At 58.0% G+C, this 18,286-nt stretch overlaps 2 protein-coding genes across 3 annotated transcripts; both read right to left on the bottom strand.

Annotated features, from left to right (window-relative positions):
• Positions 1-8,666: 8,666 nt before the first annotated feature.
• SDSL (serine dehydratase like) lies at positions 8,667-12,233 on the bottom strand. 2 transcript variants are annotated; one of them, XM_018081896.1, is made up of 8 exons: positions 11,943-12,233; positions 11,456-11,627; positions 11,313-11,352; positions 11,090-11,229; positions 9,656-9,744; positions 9,322-9,549; positions 9,101-9,225; positions 8,667-8,955 (listed from the first exon to the last, which is right to left on the bottom strand). In XM_018081896.1, the coding sequence occupies exons 2-8, from the start codon at positions 11,621-11,623 to the stop codon at positions 8,762-8,764; spliced, it is 984 nt and encodes a 327-aa protein (XP_017937385.1). In that variant the 5' UTR covers positions 11,624-11,627; positions 11,943-12,233; the 3' UTR covers positions 8,667-8,761. The 2 variants fall into 2 exon arrangements, with proteins under 2 accessions (XP_017937385.1, XP_017937386.1); XM_018081897.1 differs by lacking the exon at positions 11,943-12,233 and having other exon boundaries at positions 11,456-11,639.
• Positions 12,234-14,460: 2,227 nt separating this feature from the next.
• On the bottom strand, positions 14,461-18,285 carry PLBD2 (phospholipase B domain containing 2; the record flags this gene model as incomplete). The annotated part of the gene is made up of 11 exons (XM_029963288.1): positions 14,461-14,998; positions 15,129-15,291; positions 15,425-15,577; positions 15,694-15,765; positions 16,091-16,186; positions 16,304-16,464; positions 16,535-16,629; positions 16,707-16,921; positions 17,357-17,457; positions 17,890-18,048; positions 18,154-18,285. Coding segments are annotated over 11 exons (1,515 nt in total), but the record flags the coding sequence as incomplete, so codon positions are not given.
• Position 18,286: the final 1 nt, after the last annotated feature.

Genomic DNA, 18,286 nt, shown 5'->3' with positions numbered 1-18,286 from the left:
CCCCAATACTTGGGGGGGGGAACAATGAATGGTGCCCAGCCCTGAAGACCCCCGCCGGTGTCGGGACCACCTCTTGGACCAAAGCTGAACTCGCCTGGACACAGGTCCCACCGCCCCGGTGGCACCAGGGGAGGAGGGGCTGGGGCAGGGCTTCCCCCTGCTAATTAGCATCCTTTTTAATTATCCCCTGCCACGTCGTGGGAGGGGGGGAATGGGGAACAGCAGGAATAACCCCCGCGGCCCCTCTCCCTGCCCTTATTTTTATTGTTCCCATTTTATCCCCGAGGAGAAGGTGGGTTTGGACACGGTTTTTGGTGATGGGGAGAAGGGGGGTCGTGGGGGGGGGGGCCAGGCCCAGGGCTGCCCCAGTGACTGGCTGAGATTGGGCTCCCACGTGGTGGAAAAGACACCAGAAAGAGGCAGAAACAGGAAAAACACAACAACAAAAAACCAATAAACCCCAGAACTAACTCAACCACAACAGCAGAAATTACACCTGAGCCTCGATGCCGAGTCCCACCCCAACAATTCCCAGAGGCTCCGACAATTTAAGGATGTATTATAGTTTTTGCTTCTAGTTTCTTTATTTTGTATAAAGGAGAAACAAATAAAGTATGTTTTTGTGTTTACTGATTATTTATTGTACTTTAGTCATCGGAGGCTCCGAATTTTTCTATTTTGAAGGCAGGGAGGGGGTGGCACCGGGGAGGGGGGTGAGAGGATAGAGAGGGGGCGATAAAAAAAGGAAGGAGAATGGAAAAGGAAAGGAAAAAAAGTTGTTTTCTGAAAGCGTCGTGGGTTTCCTGTCCCCGCTGCCTCTTGCAGAGGCTGTTAGTGTGAATGGCTCTTGTTGTTCAATGTGAATAAAAAACCTTTTAGTTACCTACTGTTCGGTCACCTGTCCCTTTCATTTTATTTTATTTTGTTTTATTTTTAAGACAAGACCACGAGCGCTGCTGGCAGGGCTGCCCTGCCCCACCATTGCCCCCCAGCCCTGTGTGGGGCCAGGGGGAGCAGCCCCCCATCACTCCCCTGGGTGTAACAGGCTCCGTGGCCCCTGTACAAGGTGATGCTGCTGCATCACCCCCATGGTACCCCAGTCCCCCCATTCCCCCACTCCTCCAGCTCTCTGGCACTGGGAGGGGGCACATTACCCAGCTCAGCACCTTCCCCCACAACAGACAGCCCAATGCACGATTCCTTTCTCCCCGCTGGCACGTGTTGTTTGAACCCCCCAAGGCCCATCCAGGCAACCCAGGGGCACCCACAGCCCTGCTGGCAGAGCATCCCCATGGAGCAGCCATGGGGGTCAGTAGGGCTGCTGCAGGGGGACACCAACAGGGGACATTCCCAAAGGGGAGGTCCATCGATGCCATCGGCAGCTTTTGCCCCATTTACCCTAAGGGGTACCGAGGGCATCAGGGGGTTCTCCTCCCCCAGCACCCCAGTTCACTCCCCTCCTCTCTCATGATTCCTGTCCCTCGATTTCTGAGGTACAAAAATAAAAAGTCCAAGGCAGGCTGCAGCTCTGAACCAATATTTAAAATGCAAAATCATGGCAGAGGTTTTCGCCCCCCCTTGTCTTGCAGTAAAACGATATAAACAGAATAAATTACCTTCCCTTGCTGGCTTACGAGAGTCCCTCTCTCCTGACCTGAATTTTAAGTCCTGGCTCGGTTGTAGCACGGAGCACTGATGATTTATGGAAAGCCAGCCACTTCTCTGCATATTTTCTCTGTTCAGCCAAGTGGTGGAATTTATCCTTCCTATACCATTACTGGCATTAATAACAGAGTGGCCAACAAGCCAGGCCGAGCCTCGAGGGACCCCTCAGCCGGGAGCTGGGACCATCACAAAAACACTGGTCTCCCACCAAGCAAGGCACCTTCTCCCCTTTTCACAGGTGGGGAAGCTGAGGCAGGAGCACAGCTGGCTGCTCCCCTCTGCTCCAACCCTTCCAGGCTGTCAGTGTTAGCAGGGAATGGTTTGTTTTTTTTTAAGGACAAGGCAATGTGTTGGTAAGTAACCCCATCCCAGCATCACTTTGAGGAGTATAAAATGCAACACAAGGTCATTCACTGAGTGAGCACTGGTTGCTGCAATTACTACTACTATTAATATTACCGTTATTATTATTATTATTAAAAAACTAAAGGCATAAGCCTGAGGGCTGTTTTCAATCTGCTGCAGCACCCCATCTCTGGGACTCAGGGAGGGACAGGCTGCAGGAGGGATTTTGGATGATGCTCCAAGCTGCCACATCCCAGGCAATGCAGGCTTAGTGCAGGAGGATGGGGCTCACCAGGAGCAGCCACCAAGAGCAGGGATGATCCCCTGGCTCAGAGGACCTTTACTGGTTGGGACTCACAGCTCAGAGCTGGGTGCAGGAGCCAACCCTGGGGTTGGGGTCCCCGTCACCCCAGCAGTCCCGGGAAGGCACCAGCGCTGTTAAACCCGGCCGGGGATCTCCGCCCATAAATCACCGTAACAAGCGCGGCCGCGCGCCTTGTTCTTGTCTGACCGCAGCCAGCACGGCAGGAACGGCAGAGGAGCGTAATAATTAATAATCATTAGAATAATAATGCATAAAGACAGTAGCAAAGCAATTAGTCAGAGAGGGAGCGCTTGCTAATCGAGGTGGGGAGTTCCAGCCCAAACAGCCCGGGGAGGAGCAGGGGAGGGACAGGAGGGGGATGGAGGGTTGGGGCGTGTAGGGGAGGATACCTGGCATGTCCCAGCGGAAGAGTGGGATGTGTGGACGCCAGTCCTGCTCTCAGTAGAGGAAGGACCCCGGGTCCAGCCCTGCCTCTAATGTGAGCCCCAGGCTCGTCTGCCCCGCGTGTCTCAGTTTCCCCATCCCTGCATGGACGCTGTGTGCTGGAGAGGGCTGTGGGAGGAGTCGAGCCCTTCTTGGCAGCCTGAAAGGCAGGAGAGAAAGAGGGGAGAGGATGGCTGTGTCCCCCATGAGAGTAGGAGCAGCCCCCTGCCCACGCCATGCCCACACTCACCTCCTGGCAGAGGTGCCCAATGCCCCGGATCTTGAAGGAGCCCGTGGGCTGGACGTTCTCCAGCTTCATGAAGACCTTGGTGCCCGCTGCCTTGGAGAGGGGTAGCTCTCTGAGATGGCTGAGATGATGTGGAAGGGCTTCTGGCCCCCACCAGGCTGGGCTGCCATGGCCCTGGTGATGGATGCTCTGCCAGGGAGAGGTGGTGGAGTCGTGAGTCCCTCTCCACAGCCCCGGTGCTGACCCCAGTCTTGGTGCAGGGCACAGGAGCCCCTTGGGAAGGAGAGGCCTGTCCCAAGTGCCCTTACCAACTCTGAGATGTAGGAGCACCTATGGGGTCTCCCTGTCAGAGCCCCAGGACAGGCTATGCCACCCCCTCTTCCATCCTCCTGGTCCCCACATCCCAGGTGTCTCCAGATGCCCCCTGCACGCCCTGTCCCCTAACCCAGCCAGACACAGTGCTGTCTGTCCTGCTAGAGACATGTGGCCCCAGCAGCCAAATCCCATCAGCCTTTGAATGCCCAGGAGACAAGATGTGGGTGCCCAGGAGATGGAGGAAGAGGAGAGGCAGCTCCCAAAATATTTTGAGGGTCCTTAAGGGTTTACATTTGCTGTTCTAAGGTCCCAGCAGATTTTAGGACTTTGCCCATTTGGTCCAGACCCTCAGTGTAGCCAGGGCAGCCTGCACACCCCAAATCCCCGCTCATTGCCTCCAAAGGAACCATCACACCCCTATGCCCACCCTGCCAAGCCCCCCACCCCAAAGCAGCCTGGAAACTGTCCAACCTGCACATCCCGAGGGGCTCAGCCCCTCCAGCTGAGTGAGCCCCCCCCGATGAGCCCCCTCAGCTGGCTATGCCAGCCATTCTGTGGAGGGTCAGGAAGAGTCTCTGTAGGGGTGACACCCCTACAAAGGTGCCCCTGGATCACCCCTTGGACAGGAGTTACTCCAAGGACCCAGCCAGAGCCTGGCCCAGACCTGAGGTCCAGCAGCCCCCAGGCAAAACAGGCAGAGATCCCCCTTTCCTCTGGGACCCCTTCTCATCTCCCAGCCCCAGTGACCACCCTCAGGGTGAGAGTCCTACCTTCTGTCCCCGGTGGGCGAGGAGGAGGAAGGTGGGATCTGGAGGAAGGTCCCAGCCCCGCAGGTTTCTCCGTCCCTCTGGCCAAGCTGGAACAGTCTGAAAGCAGAGGCTGAACGGGAATCCCAGCAGGGAGACACTGCACAGCAGCTGGCACAGGCACATCACAGCCAAATGGGGTGCACTGGGAACCTCCACACCCTCTTCAGCTCTGTCCCACTGCCAGGCAGACGGCAACAAAACAGAACCCAAAATATGTGGGTTTGGTTTCCTTGTTACCAAACAAGGAGCTAAAAGTTATGATTAATGCACTGGGTATCTGAATGCACGGGCTTGCTTATCAAGCCCATATCAGGCTGGAACTGGAGGGTTTAGTGCTGTGGCTGGAGATGAACATCTCCATATCAAACAGGACCAGGACTCTCAGTTAGGTAATTGAGGGCAAACAAGTCCATATGAGGAAATAATTAATATGCTAATAAACTCAGAGAAGTAATTAACATAGTCCGGCCTTCTTATAAGAAACAGGTTGAATATCTTTATAATGAAAATAAACCACTAATTCAAGGGTGTGACAGGAAGAGCTCTCTCTCACATGCCTGGCACTGAAAATAAAGTGCAAATAAAGCTTTCTAATACCAGAAAGAGTGTTTTAGTCCCGATTTTCGGTGACACTCTCACCCAAACTGCCTCAAAGCTCCCCTGAGAGCACCCTTGCTGGCAGGCACCGAGCGAGGCGAGAGCTCCAGGGCAGCCCTGCTCCTGGTGGAGCTCCTTTGGCTCCATCCCTGCCCCAAGGAAGGCAATGCCAGGCTGTCACCCCATCACTTCCCTTGGCCAGAGTGACACCACCGTGGCAACTGCGGTGATATTTAACAACTTTTTGGGTTTCCACTTCTAAGAAAATAAAGAAAGGAAGGCAAGCAGCGTTTCCAGCATGGCCTGTCCTTGGCACCAGTGTGCTTGTCCCTCCTTGCTGCTCCTTCACCTGGTGATGGAGATCTCCTATCTGCCAAAACTGAGGCACAGGGATCCCTCGAGCAGCTCCCCCTGCCACAGGAGCCCACACACCACAGGGACACCAGGGGACACAGGCTCTGCCACCCCCACCTTACCTGCAACCCCTCCCCACACAGTGGGCTATGGACACCCTGCCTTGTCCAGTGCACCCATCCCAGATTTTGGGATGCCAAACAGCACCCCAACAGCCCAGACCTGCTGCATCCCACCCCCCTGCAGACCCCACGGAGCCCCAGGGGCCCCCAGTCCGGCTGGGAACCTGGTACCTTCAAAGCCCTGCCGAGCCAGCACATTAATCCCCCACTAATGACCTCCTTATTCCTAACGAGGCACATCAAGGGACCTGCTGCCCAAGAGGATTTTGCACCGGGGCTTTTGGGGATGGGGGCACACAGGTGCCTGAGAGGGGAAGAAAAAAGGGATGAGGATGGTCTCCCACTCCTGCAGGGAGAGCACTGGCGCTGCCCCATTTCAGCAGCTCTGCCCCACACCGGTCCCCAGCCTGAGGCAGCAGCAGAGAACCCTCCACAGCCTGCACCCCAAAAGAGCCCGGCCTGGCTGGGCACACACCCTCCCACCCGCAGAGAAACAGGATCACCCTGTTAATGTGTGGGGGGGGGCAAGACCCCTGTGTGAGCCCAACCCTCAGAGCAGCCACCCCAGAGTCCGGCAGAGAGCAAAGCACCGCCACCAGCACAGAGCGCTTTATTTGTCACAGCCACGCCAGCTCACTGCCCTCCTCTCTGCCCCGGGGGCGAGCCCCAGGATCCCAGGACCTGCTTTTTTCTGGGAAGAGCCCCCCAAGTCAGGTGTCAGCACCCAGGGACAGGTGCTGGGACCGGCAGGGAAGGGGCACAGGGAGGGCTCAGCCCCCTGCGCGGCACACCCGGGACAGAGAGAGCCAGTGGAGGGAGGGTATCACAGAGCTGCGGTGCCCCCACACCCCTAAAGGGATCGCCCCGCAGGACAGACACCCACGGACGGACAGGATCAAAAAGGAGGGGAAGGTTGGGGCGGGGCCTTGATGTGACCACGCCTTTATAGGCGGAGCTTTGGCGTGATCGGCTTTGGGTAACGGGAGGTTTCTGTAGGGACGGGGCGATGTGTTGGTAAATAAATCCTTCCCGGCATCATTTTTGAGGAGTATAAAGTGGAACACAGTGTCATTCACTGGGTGAACATTATTATTATTATTATCATCATCATCATCATTATTGGTACTATTATTATCATTATTATTGATATTATTAACAGTAATATTAATGATGTTGTTAGTTATTATTGTTACTGTTAAAACAAGTTTTTTAAAAATATATTATTAAAACATTTTATTATTAAAATAATATTATTGAAGTATTGTCATTATTAAAATATCGGTGCTACTATTAAAATATTATTAAAATATTGTTGTAAAATGTTAACAAAATAATAATATCAAAACACTTTCAACAAAATAATATTATTAAAATATTATTGTCAAATTATTATCGTGTTACTATTATCATAATTATTACTATTACTATTATTATTATTTTCAATAATAATAATAGTGCTGGGGCACCACATCTCTGGGGCTCAGCACAGGACAGGCTGCAGGAAGGATCTTGGATCCTGCTCCAAGCTGCCACATCCCGGGGGGTTTGGGCCTTGGTGCAGGAGGATGGGGCTCACCAGGAGCAGCCACCAAGAGCAGGGATGATCCCCTGGCTCAGAGGACCTTTACTGGTTGGGACTCACAGCTCAGAGCTGGGTGCAAGAGCCAACCCTGGGGTTGGGGTCCCCAGTGCAGCCAGGGCTGAGGTACAACATCACAGCTGTCGGGGATCCCCATGGCAGAGAGGGTCCCCATTGGAGCCAGCCCCCCAGCAGTCCCAGGAAGGCACCAGCACTCGGGATTCCTGCCTGTCTCCAGCTGCAGGGTGACCACAGGTGACCCCCCACCATGCCACTCCCACCGGGGTGTCCTCCAGACAACCTGCACCTCCAAATCCCTGCCAGGGACATCCAAAGCCCAATCGCCCCAACCTGCCCCCAAAGCCCGAGTGCTCCCTCATCAAAGCAAGGAGAGGGAAAAGTTCCCTGTTGGGGTACTCGGGGGAGTCACCCCAAACCCCACAGTCACACCCTCATCACCACCAGCAATGACCTTTCAATGGGACTGCACTGAGGAAACACCACCGTGAGCTCCCAACTGCCCTGACCCCCCCAGAGCAGCACCAGTCCTGGGAATAATTTCCTTTTTTAAAAGCTGTTGGTCAAACATCAATGCTTTTATTTTTTTCCCCTGACCTTTTTGCCTTTTTTTTTTTGTTGTTGTTGTTGTCATTGGTTTTTTTTGGAAGGGGAAGGTCTGCAGAAGGTGGAAAGTAATCAGGTTTTGGACCTCGGATAAAAAATAGCTGGAGTAGGCTGGGCTGACTCCTTGTAATTAATAGTGTGCCTCGTAATAGGATTCTACAGCCTTCGGTGCTCCCTGGGAACACCTTTTTACATAGGATATTGCTCACGATGGAGCAGCAGAGTTTTGATTTATGGGGGTTTGGCCTCCAAGAAGCACCTGGGGGAGGTGGCCTGACTGGTGGGTGGTATGGGGGGGGCAAGGGGCCAAAGGCAAGGAGGGTGTTTCTGGTGGCCTGGCAGCCAGGGCAGGGGAAAGGGCTTTGTGGGGGGATGTCAGTGATCTGGGGGACAGAGCTGGTCCTGGGGCTGGGCCTCCTCTGCTCCAAAAGGGAGAAGGAAGAGGGTGAGAAAGGGTTTGGGGCACCCTGCCCAACATCACTGGGTGATGCTCAGGGTACAGGCTCAGTGGGGGAACCAGCTGAAGCTGGGGAAGCCCACAGGGAGCAAGACCCCACATTGCCCGGGGAGGGGAGGAAGGAAAGGGGAGAAATGTTGGGAGGACACAAAAAACCCAGGAGGTGCCATAGCAAAGAGTTAAAAGCAAACACAGCAGTACAGAGTGGGAATGGGGGAGAGCAGGAAAGAGTGGGGGAAAGGTAGGGGGTGGGAAAAAGAGTAGAAAAAAACAGAATCTTAGGGGGTCCAGGATGGAGTACACACACCCCCCCACATGTGTTGGAGCACCTTGGAACCTGCGGGTGTTAAACCTGGCCAGGGATCTCCGCCCATAAATCACCGTAACAAGCGCGGCCGCGCGCCTTGTTCTTGTCTGACCGCAGCCAGCACGGCAGGAACGGCAGAGGAGTGTAATAATTAATAATCATTAGAATAATAATGCATAAAGACGGTAGCAAAGCAATTAGTCAGAGAGGGAGCGCTTGCTAGTCGAGGTGGGGAGTTCCAGCCCAAACAGCCCGGGGAGGAGCAGGGGAGGGACAGGAGGGGGATGGAGGGTTGGGGCGTGTAGGGGAGGATACCTGGCATGTCCCAGCGGAAGAGTGGGATGTGTGGACGCCAGTCCCGCTCTCAGCAGAGGAAGGACCCCGGCTCCAGCCCTGCCTGCAATGTGAGCCCCAGGCTCGTCTGCCCCGCGTGCCTCGGTTTCCCCATCCCTGCATGGACGCTGTGTGCTGGAGAGGGCTGTGGGAGGAGTCGAGCCCTGCGTCCACCAGGCTTTATTTTGGTTATTTCGGAGGGAAAGCAAGCAGAGGGTGCCAGCCAGGCTCTGTCGCGTCCCCTGCCTCGGGGTGGGTGTCACTCCATCCCCAGCTGGCTCTTCAGGGCTCGCAGATGTGCCGTGTTGATGTTGCCGCCCCCGCAGACCACGACCACCACGGAGCCCAGCGGGGTCCGCAGCTTCCCCTCTCGCTGCAGCCGCTGCAGCCGCCCCGTGTAGAGCGTGGCCAGGGCGGCCCCGCACGCCGGCTGCACCAGCATCCTCTCGTCATCTGTGGGGACAAGACCACGGGGACATCCCGACACCTGCAGGGACTGCCTGCAGACACACGGTGCCCCCAGCACCCTGACTCCAGCAGCTCTCAAGATCTGGTGATGTCCCCATCACCCCTGTGATGCCCAGCTGGCCCCACTCACCCAGGAACTGCTCCACAGCCCTCACAGCCTCTGTGTCCTCCACCACCTGGGAGATGATCTGGCACTCCTGGGCACACTCCAGCGCCCGCGCTGCCACTGTCTTGGCTCCCAGGCACTTGGCCACACTGGGACATGAGGGGACAAGGTGGTCAGGGTGGTCTCAGGACTCCTCAGTGAGCTGGGCTGAGCCGTGCCTGCTCGTTGCACACGTGGCTGCTCACCTGGTGATCTCAGGCAGGGTGACCAGCCGGCCAGCTTTCAGTGCCTCGTGGAAGCTGTGGGTTCCGTGGGTCTCAGCAGCGATGATGGGGATGTCCTGCCAGCCCACCTGGTGCAGACCCTCCACGACACCAGCCAGCAGCCCCCCACCACCCACCGACAGCACGATGGCATCTGGTTTGGTCTCCAGAGAGTCCTTCAGCTCCCAGACCAGGCTGGTGTGACCCTGCCTGCAGGGCAAGGGGGGCAGGAGAATACAGCCTGGGGGCACCCCGAGCCAGCCCATACCCCAGGGATGGGAATTAGGGGTGGGAGCTGGGCCCTGGCAGCACTCACCACACCAAGGGGTCATCAAAGGGGTGGATGCTGACCCAGCCCTCCGTCTTCAACAGCTCCTGGGCTCTCTTGTTTGCATCATCAAACGCCTGGGGTGGAGGGCAGTGGGGGCTCAGAAGGGCTCCACACAGCCCTGTAGTGGGTTTCTGGGGCTGGGTTTTGGTAGTGGGGGTGGGAGGGGGGCTACAGTGTGGCTTTGTGGAAGCCTGCCAGAAGCTTCCCCTGTCTGGTGGAGCCAATGCCAGCCAGCTCCAGGATGGGCTTCCAGCCGCTGGCCAAGGCCGAGCCAATCTGGAGTGGCAGTGACACCTCTGGGATAATAACACATTCAAGAACGGAAAGTTATTGTGCAGATGAAGATTCCAGCCAGGGAAGAGCAGAGTGAACAACAATGTAAACAGCAAGGTCAGTGCAGAAGGAGGGGCAGGAGATTCTCCAGGTCCCGGAGCTGAGGCCCTGCAGCCCATGGTGCAGACCAGGGTGGGGTATCTGTGCCCCTGAAGCCCATGGAGGAGCATCGGGATACAGAGACCCCCCTGCAGCCCATGGAGGAGCCCCTGCTGGAGCAGGTGGATGCAGGAAGGAGGTTGTGACCCCGGGGGAGGCCCAGGATGGAGTGGGGTCCTGCCAGAGACCTGTGGCCCATGGAGAGGGAAGCCCAGGCTGGAGGAGGTTTTTCCCAGGTAGGATTTGTGGCCCCTGGGGGGACCCACATTGGTACAGCTCATTGGTGAAGGACTGCTCCCCATGGAGGAGTGACCCACGGGACAGCAGTTTGGGAAGAGCTGCTGCCCGAGGGGTGGACTCACGCCAGAGAGGTCCATCAAGGACTGTCTCCCGTGGGAGGGACCCCATGGGAGCAGGGGAAGGACTCCAACTCCTGTCCCTGACAGTAGCAGAAATAACAACTGACCATAATCCCCATTCCCTGTCTCCCTGCACTGCTGGTGGGGAGGAGGTAGAACTTGGAAGGAAGCAGGGGTGGGGGGAAGCTGTTTTTAAGATTATTTTACTGCTCACTCTTTTGCTCTGATCCTGTTGGTAGCAAATGTAATTAATATCCCCACTTTGAGCCTGTTTTGCCTGTGATGGTGATCTGTGAGTGACCTTTCCCAGCCCTTATCTCAAGTCCTGAACCCTTCATTGTTTTATTTTTCTCTCCTCTGTCCAGTTACAGAGAGAAGTGAGAGAGCAGCTTTAGTGGCTACCTGGTGTCCAGACAGGGTCAACCCACTACAAGCCCTCACACCGCAGGGATGTGTCCCTTGTCACCACGGGCGGGGGTCCCAAGGGTGACCCTGCTGCCGTGCCAGGGTGCAGGAGATGCAGGAGAGGGACATTTTGGGATGGGATGTCAAGCACATCCCCAGCACCACTGAGCAGGCTGAGGTCAGGCTCAGCCCCCTCTGGTCCCCCCCAGGCCCCAGTTTTTACCTTGCCATAGACCTCCACGGTCGCCCCCAGCTCCTCCAGCTTGCGCTTGGGGATGGGGCCGCTGGTGCTGGGGATCACCACGGTGATGGGCAGCCCCAGCTTCTTGGCTGCATATGCTGCTGCCATACCAGCATTCCCCCCTGTGGGAAGCAGTGGCTCAGGCAGGGCTTGGCCCCCCATACATCCCCAGATTCCTCAGGGAATCAGCTCGGGATGGAGTTACCTGAGGAGCAGACGAAGTGGCGGCAGCCCTTCTTGGCAGCCTGAAAGGTGGGAGAAAAAGAGGGAAGGGATTGCCTGTGTCCACCTGCCATGTCCCTCATGGGGGCAGGAACAGTTCCCTACCCATGCCATGCCCACACTCACCTCCTGGCAGAGGTGCCCGATGCCCCGGATCTTGAAGGAGCCCGTGGGCTGGACATTCTCCAGCTTCATGAAGACCTTGGTGCCCGCTGCCTTGGAGAGGGGCAGGCTCTCCAGGATGGGTGAGACGACGTGGAAGGGCTTCTGGCCCCCACCAGGCTGGGCTGCCATGGCCCTGGTGATGGATGCTCTGCCAGGGAGAGGTGGTGGAGTCACCAGATCCTCCCCATCGGTCCACCCCACAGCCTCGATGCCCACCCCAGGCTCGGTGTGGGGCACAGGAGCCCCTCAGGAGGGAAAGGGCTGTCCTCAGTGTTTCCTGCCAGCTCCAGGATGTAGGAGCACCTATGGGGTCTCCCTATCGGAGCCCCAGGTCAGGCTGTGCCATCCCCTCCTCCATCCTCCTGGACCCCATTTCCCGGTGTCCGCAGATGCCCCCTGCACATCCTGTCCCATAACCCAGCCAGGGTCGCCGCAGGGTGGGGGTTACCTGGTGTCCCCTGGGGCCTCGCTGCGTGTCCCCAGCTGCTCACCCGCCGCCGAGTCTGGGGGACAGAAGAGGGAGAGGTGACGTCGGAGGGGCCGTGCCGGTCCCTGTGCTCAGCAGCGCAAGGGGCGGCGGTCAGACATTGCCCCGGCCCTTCTGTTTGCTCAGCACTGTGGGAGTTTTACAGCCGCGACGCTGGACCGATGCCGAAGGCGCCTGGCCATGGCTGGGCACGCTGCCGGGTGTCCTGGCCAGGACAGGCACGTGTGGTCCTGCCAGCCAGATCCCTCTGAATGCTCGGGAGATGGGATGTGGGCACCCAGGAGATGGGGAAGGGGAGAAGCAGCTCCCAAATGATTTTGGGGGTTGTTAAGGGCTGTTCTCAGGTCCAATCAGAAACATGTCCCAGCAGATTTTAGGACTTTGCCCATTTGACCCAGGGCAGCCTGCATACCCCAAACCCCCACATAAGATACCACTTATTGCCTCCACATGAGCCATCACACCCTGCCAAGCCCCACACCCCACAGCAGCCCCAGAATCCTGTCTAAGCTGCACATCCCAGGGAGGCTCAGTCCCTCCACCTGTATGAGCCCCCCAAGATGAGACCACCATGCCAGGCACCCAGCAGAGGGTCAGGAGGGGTCTGGGTCAGGGGGACCCCCCTACAAAGGTGCCCCCTGATCACCCCTTGGAGAGGGCCAAGCTGGAACAGTCTGAAAGCAGAGATTGCACGGGAATCCCAACAGGGAGACACTGCACAGCAGCTGGCACATGCACATCACAGCCAAATGGGATGCACTGGGAATATCCCCACCCTCTTCAGTTCTGACCCACTGCAGGCAGACAGCAATAAAACAGACACAGAATATCTGATTTTGGTCCCCTTGTTACCCAGTGAGTAGCTAAAAGTTGATACAGTTAATGCACTGGGTATCTGAATGCACGGGCTTGCTTATCAAACCCATATCAGGCTGGAACCAGAGGTCTTAGTGCTGTGACTGGAGATGAACATCTCCATATCAAACAGGGCCGGGACTCTCAGTTAGGCGACTGAAGGTGAACAACTCCATATAAGGAAATAATTAATAAGCTAATAATCTCTGGGAAATAATTGACATAGTCCAGCCTTTATATGAGAAACAGGTTGACTATCTCTATAGTGTAAATAAACCACTAATTCAAAGTCGTGGTGTGTGTGACAGGAAGAGATGTCCCTCGCACACCTGGCACCAAAAATAAAGTGCAAATAAAGCTTTCTAATACTACAAAGAGTGTTTTAGTCCCGATTTTCAGTGACACCCTGACCCAAACTGTGCTGCAAATGCCCCTGGGAGCATTCTTGCTAACAGGCAGTGAGAGCTGCAGGGCAGCCCTGCTCCTGATGGGATGGGAGAGGGCTGGGTCCTTGGTGGCAGGAACTGAGGAAGGGGTGTAAGGAGCTCCCAGGAGCTCCCAGGGAAGAGGCTGGGGACCCCCTTGGTGAGACCACCATGTGTAAGCTCAGCCCTGGGGTGCTTCAGGGTCCTTTTCCACACTACAAATACTTCCTCCTCTCCCCTTTGCCGCCTTTTGACTCTATCCCTGCCCCAAGGAAGGCAATGCCAGGCTGTCACCCCATCACTTCCCTTGGCCAGAGTCCCTGGGTGACAGCACCATGGCAGCTGAGGTGATATTTAACAACTTCTTGGGTTTCTACTTCAAAAAAAAAAACCAAAACACAAAAACGGAGGGGAAGCAGCAACCCAGCCACTGTTGCAATTCCAGCATGCCCTGTGCTTGGCAGCAGTGTGCTTGTCCCTCCTTGCTGCTCCTTCACCTGGTGATAAAGATCTCCTATCTGCCAAAACTGAGGCACAGGGATCCCTCGAGCAGCTCCCCCTGCCACAGGAGCCCACACACCACAGGGACACCAGGGGACACAGGCTCTGCCACCCCCACCTTACCTGCAACCCCTCCCCACACAGTGGGCTATGGACACCCTGCCTTGTCCAGTGCACCCATCCCAGATTTTGGGATGCCAAACAGCACCCCAACAGCCCAGACCTGCTGCATCCCACCCCCCTGCAGACCCCACGGAGCCCCAGGGGCCCCCAGTCCCACTGGGAACCTGGCACCTTCAAAGCCCTGCCGAGCCAGCACATTAATCCCCCACTAATGACCTCCTTATTCCTAATGAGGCACATCAAGGGACCTGCTGCCCAAGAGGATTTTGCACCGGGGCTTTTGGGGATGGGGGCACACAGGTGCCTGAGAAGGGAAGAAAACAGGGATGAGGATGGTCTCCCACTCCTGCAGGGAGAGCACTGGCGCTGCCCCATTTCAGCAGCTCTGCCCCACACCGGTCCCCAGCCTGAGGCAGCAGCAGAGAACCCTCCACAGCCTGCACCCCAAAAGAGCCCGGCCTGGCTGGGCACACACCCTCCCACCCGCAGAGAAACAGGATCACCCTGTTAATGTGGGGGGGGACAAGACCCCTGTGTGAGCCCAACCCTCAGAGCAGCCACCCCAGAGTCCGGCAGAGAGCAAAGCACCGCCACCACCACAGAGCGCTTTATTTGTCACAGCCACGCCAGCTCACTGCCCTCCTCCCTGGCCCGGGGGCGAGCCCCAGGATCCCAGGACCTGCTTTTTTCTGGGAAGAGCCCCCCAAGTCAGGTGTCAGCACCCAGGGACAGATCCCAGGCCTGGAGAGCCCCGTGGCGGGGAGGGAGAATGGGGGGCTCAGCCCCCTGCACAGCACACCCGGGACCTGAGAGGCAGAGAGAGCCAGGGGAGGGCAGTGTATCACAGAGCTGCGGTGCCCCCACACCCAGCTGACCCCTAAAGGGATCCCTCCACAGGACAGACACCCACTGATGGACGGACAGGATCAGCCCACGGGTGCCTGTTCAGTCCCAGTGGACCTTGACCGGGGGGAACGTCCAGAGGTCGGGGTGGCCCATGTGGAGCAGGGAGCTGCAGGGGGACGTGCTCCAGCGGAACGGGGGCACATCATCCCACGTGGGGCCACTGGCAGCCACCAGCCCAAAGGAGGGGACCATGCCCGAGGAGGTGACCTGGAGCAGGGGAGACAAAACAAGGTGTGAATCAGCACAGTGGAATGGGTAGCACAGCCTGGGGGAGCTGCAGGGGAAAGTGCCCCCTGCAAGAGGATATCCCCCTAATGGGGCTGCCTGAATGCCCCACCTTCATGTCGGTGCCGCCGTGGCAGCGCTGGCGCAGGGCAGGGAAGGGGTAGGTGCCGTTGGGGGGGTTGAGGTCAGAGCGGGCAGAAATGGCGTTCTCGGCGTTCTGGGGGGGGTCACAGCCCCGGCACCGTGACAGAGGGTCCTGCAGGTAGTTGTTGGACCTGCCAGGAGAGGGGCCAGGAGTGAGTCACGGGGAAGACATAAATTTACAACGATGGGAAAATATCACACCCAAAGGTCGCAAAGCCCTGGGGGGTGTGGAACAGCCGGGTTTGGGGGGTCCCCAGCACAGACCTCATGAGGCGGATCATGGAGTCCAGGTCATGGACCAGCGTCTGGTTCCGGCGGAAGATTTGGGCCCGCGGGTTCTTGTCGTAGGTGAACCAGTCTCCATACTTCCTCACCAGCTCCAGGTTCCCGCTGGCATTGAAGATCTCCTCAAAGTACCTGGGGGGGGGACACCCAGAGAGTCAGCACTCAACAGAGGGGTGGGTGGCAAGGCCCAGCACTGCTGCCCCCCTTTACGGGGCAGCTGTGGATGGGATGGGGTGAATGGCACTCACGGTACGTTGTAGCTGGCCCAGTAGCCCTGCTGGTACAGCAGCTCTGTCAGATCAGCCTCCACCACCAGCCCCCTGCGCTGGGAGGAAGAGCATCGGTCAGAGCAGAGAGGAAAGATCCAGTGGGGATAAGGAGAGATGCCTTAGGATGGGCTGGGACACATGCTGGAGGTCCTTACCGTGTTCCACCCCAGCCAGGGGTGCTGGGCACCCATCACCTCTACACAGGCATCCCCAGAGCCTTTAGCCACATCTCCATTTCCCACTGCCCACCCAATGGGCTGGGGCAGACATGACCCCCAGGGCTTTCCCAAACCCACAGGGATGGGAGAGGAGATGCTTCCACTGTGGCTCAGCTCAGCACAGGAGCTGCTGCTCAGGGAGGAACGGGGTCACTCACGGGATCTGCTCCAGCACGGTCAGCACGCCCGGTGATGGGCTCGCTCCGCCTGGCGTGAAGGCGTTGTAGTCCACCACCATCCACTGGTTGTTGTAACTGGTACAGAGAACAGGAATTGCATCCCTCTGGCAGCCAGCCTCCTCCCAGGGACTCTCCATCCAGTCCCACCTCACCCTGGGGATAAATTCCTGTGCCCCATCCCACCCCACTCACGTGCCGCTGTTGAACCGCCGGAAGACAGTGGCCCACTCGGGCCCGCTGCGGGCCAGCCGGTTGGCCACGATGTTCCTCAGCCACTCCAGGACGCTGCCCCGCGGGTCCAGGTACTTCCACCGCGCTGGGTTGTTGTTCCCGATGGTGGTTTCCAGCGCTACCTGCGGGGAGGGCAGTGAGGGGCAGGGCAGCGGGGCCGGGGAGGGGTCCCCGAGCGCCACAGCCACTCACCAGCCCACTGCTGAGGATGTAGAAATCATCCGCCGAGAAGATGGTGCCGGGGTAGGAGGAAAACACCTGGATGCTCCCGGGGATCTGAGACTTGCCTGGAGGGGGGATGCAGAGGCAGGGGGGCATCAGAAGGGGGGTGTGAGGCGCAGCCCCCCCAGCCCAGCCCACGCACCGCCGGCCGAGGCGCGGAAGGGCAGCGTGTACTTCTTGATGAGGCGCAGCATGGACTGGTAGGAGTTCCAGGTGTCGTGGGCCACCAGGAGATCCCGATTGCCCGGCAGCAGCTTCACTAGGGCAGAGCAGGAGCCTGAGCCCAGCACGCGCTGCAGGGAGGAGCGGTTCAGGGCAGACTCCAGGTCCTCCAGGTCACCCCCCAACTGCAGCAGCCTGAGGGGAAGCAAGATATATGAGGTACCAGGTGGGGGACATCCCAGCACACGAGCTGAGCTGGCTCAGAGCTCTCTGTCTGTCTGTCCGTCCAGGCTGGAGCCATTTATTCATCCCACACTAATGCAGGTACTTGTGCTGGGAGCACCTTGGCAGTCAGATCAGGGAGGGAAGGGTGAGCACAGCAGTGGGGAAACTGAGGCAGGAGCTGTGGGGGGACCCACTCCCCAGATCATGGTGTGGGGAGGAGGAGAAACTGCCTTGGCTCCATCCTGCCCCAGCAGCAGAGGACAAGCACCCACAGAACATGGATGAGGTGAACTGGGAGCAGAACTGGCTGTCCCTGGACATGCAGGAATTGTCCCCACAAGATGCCCCAGCCACACCTTGAGACAACCACCTCCCACTCTCCACCACCTCCAAGAAGGAGCTTACAGGAAGCCAAAGGGTGCCAGGGTGAACCTGCCCCGGGGGAAGTCCAGGCGCCTGTTGTAGCTGTCCTCCAGCCCCTTCAGCTGCAGCAGGGCCAGGCGCACCTGGGGACAGGGGACAGAGCTGGCACCCGGCTTCCCTGAGGAAGAGGGGTGAGAGATTTTGGGGGATGGGCTCCCCCATTCCCCCAGGGGACGCAGCAGATCCAGTGGGTCCCAGTGCTGTTGCAGAGGCAGGAAGAGGCACAGGGGGAAGTGTCACTGTCAGCAAAGTCATGACTCAGCACCTGTGCCCAAGGGTGGCCAAGTCACCCCCTGGGCACCCCAAAGGCACCACGTGAAGCTCCAGCACCGAGAAAGTCACGAGTCACTTCTTCTCGCCCCAGGGAGGAGGATCCATGTGGCCACATCCCTGTCATCCTGCCTGGAGCCCAGCCAGGACATCTCACTGCCCTGTCCCCGCCTCTGAATTGAAGCCCCAGCTATCCCAGGAGGATGCAGTGGGGTTCTCCTGGGGTGGGGGTACCCCATCCTCACCTGGTGCCAGTACTCGGGGTCCTGCCCCTTCCCCATCTGCTCCTCCATCCAGCCCAGGTTGGCCTCCAGGTAGTCCCGGAGCTTCTGGCAGTACTCGCTCTCGTACTTGAAGGGGCCGCAGTAGCCCACCATGGTGTTCATCCAGTGCATGTACATCAGCTGGGGGGCACAGCGTGGCGTCACCGGCGGGGGACAGCCAGGGAAAGAGGGAAGGGAAGGGGACATGTCCTCCAGGGCCCCATTTTTGGAGGGGTCACCCCTTACCTGCTCGGTGACAGCAGCCTCGGCGAGCCCGGCAGCGTAGGCCTGCAGGCTGTCATTGTACGAGGCGTTGGTGGTCACCTCGAGGAAGGCCCAGCTGGGGGGGACACGGTCACGGAGGGCGGTCAAGGGTGGG

The sequence above is a fragment of the Manacus vitellinus genome, unplaced genomic scaffold, assembly GCF_001715985.3.
Source record: "Manacus vitellinus isolate BGI_N305 unplaced genomic scaffold, ASM171598v3 scaffold_58_pilon, whole genome shotgun sequence".
NCBI lineage: Eukaryota > Metazoa > Chordata > Aves > Passeriformes > Pipridae > Manacus > Manacus vitellinus.
This window is presented reverse-complemented; position numbering and strand designations above follow the sequence as displayed.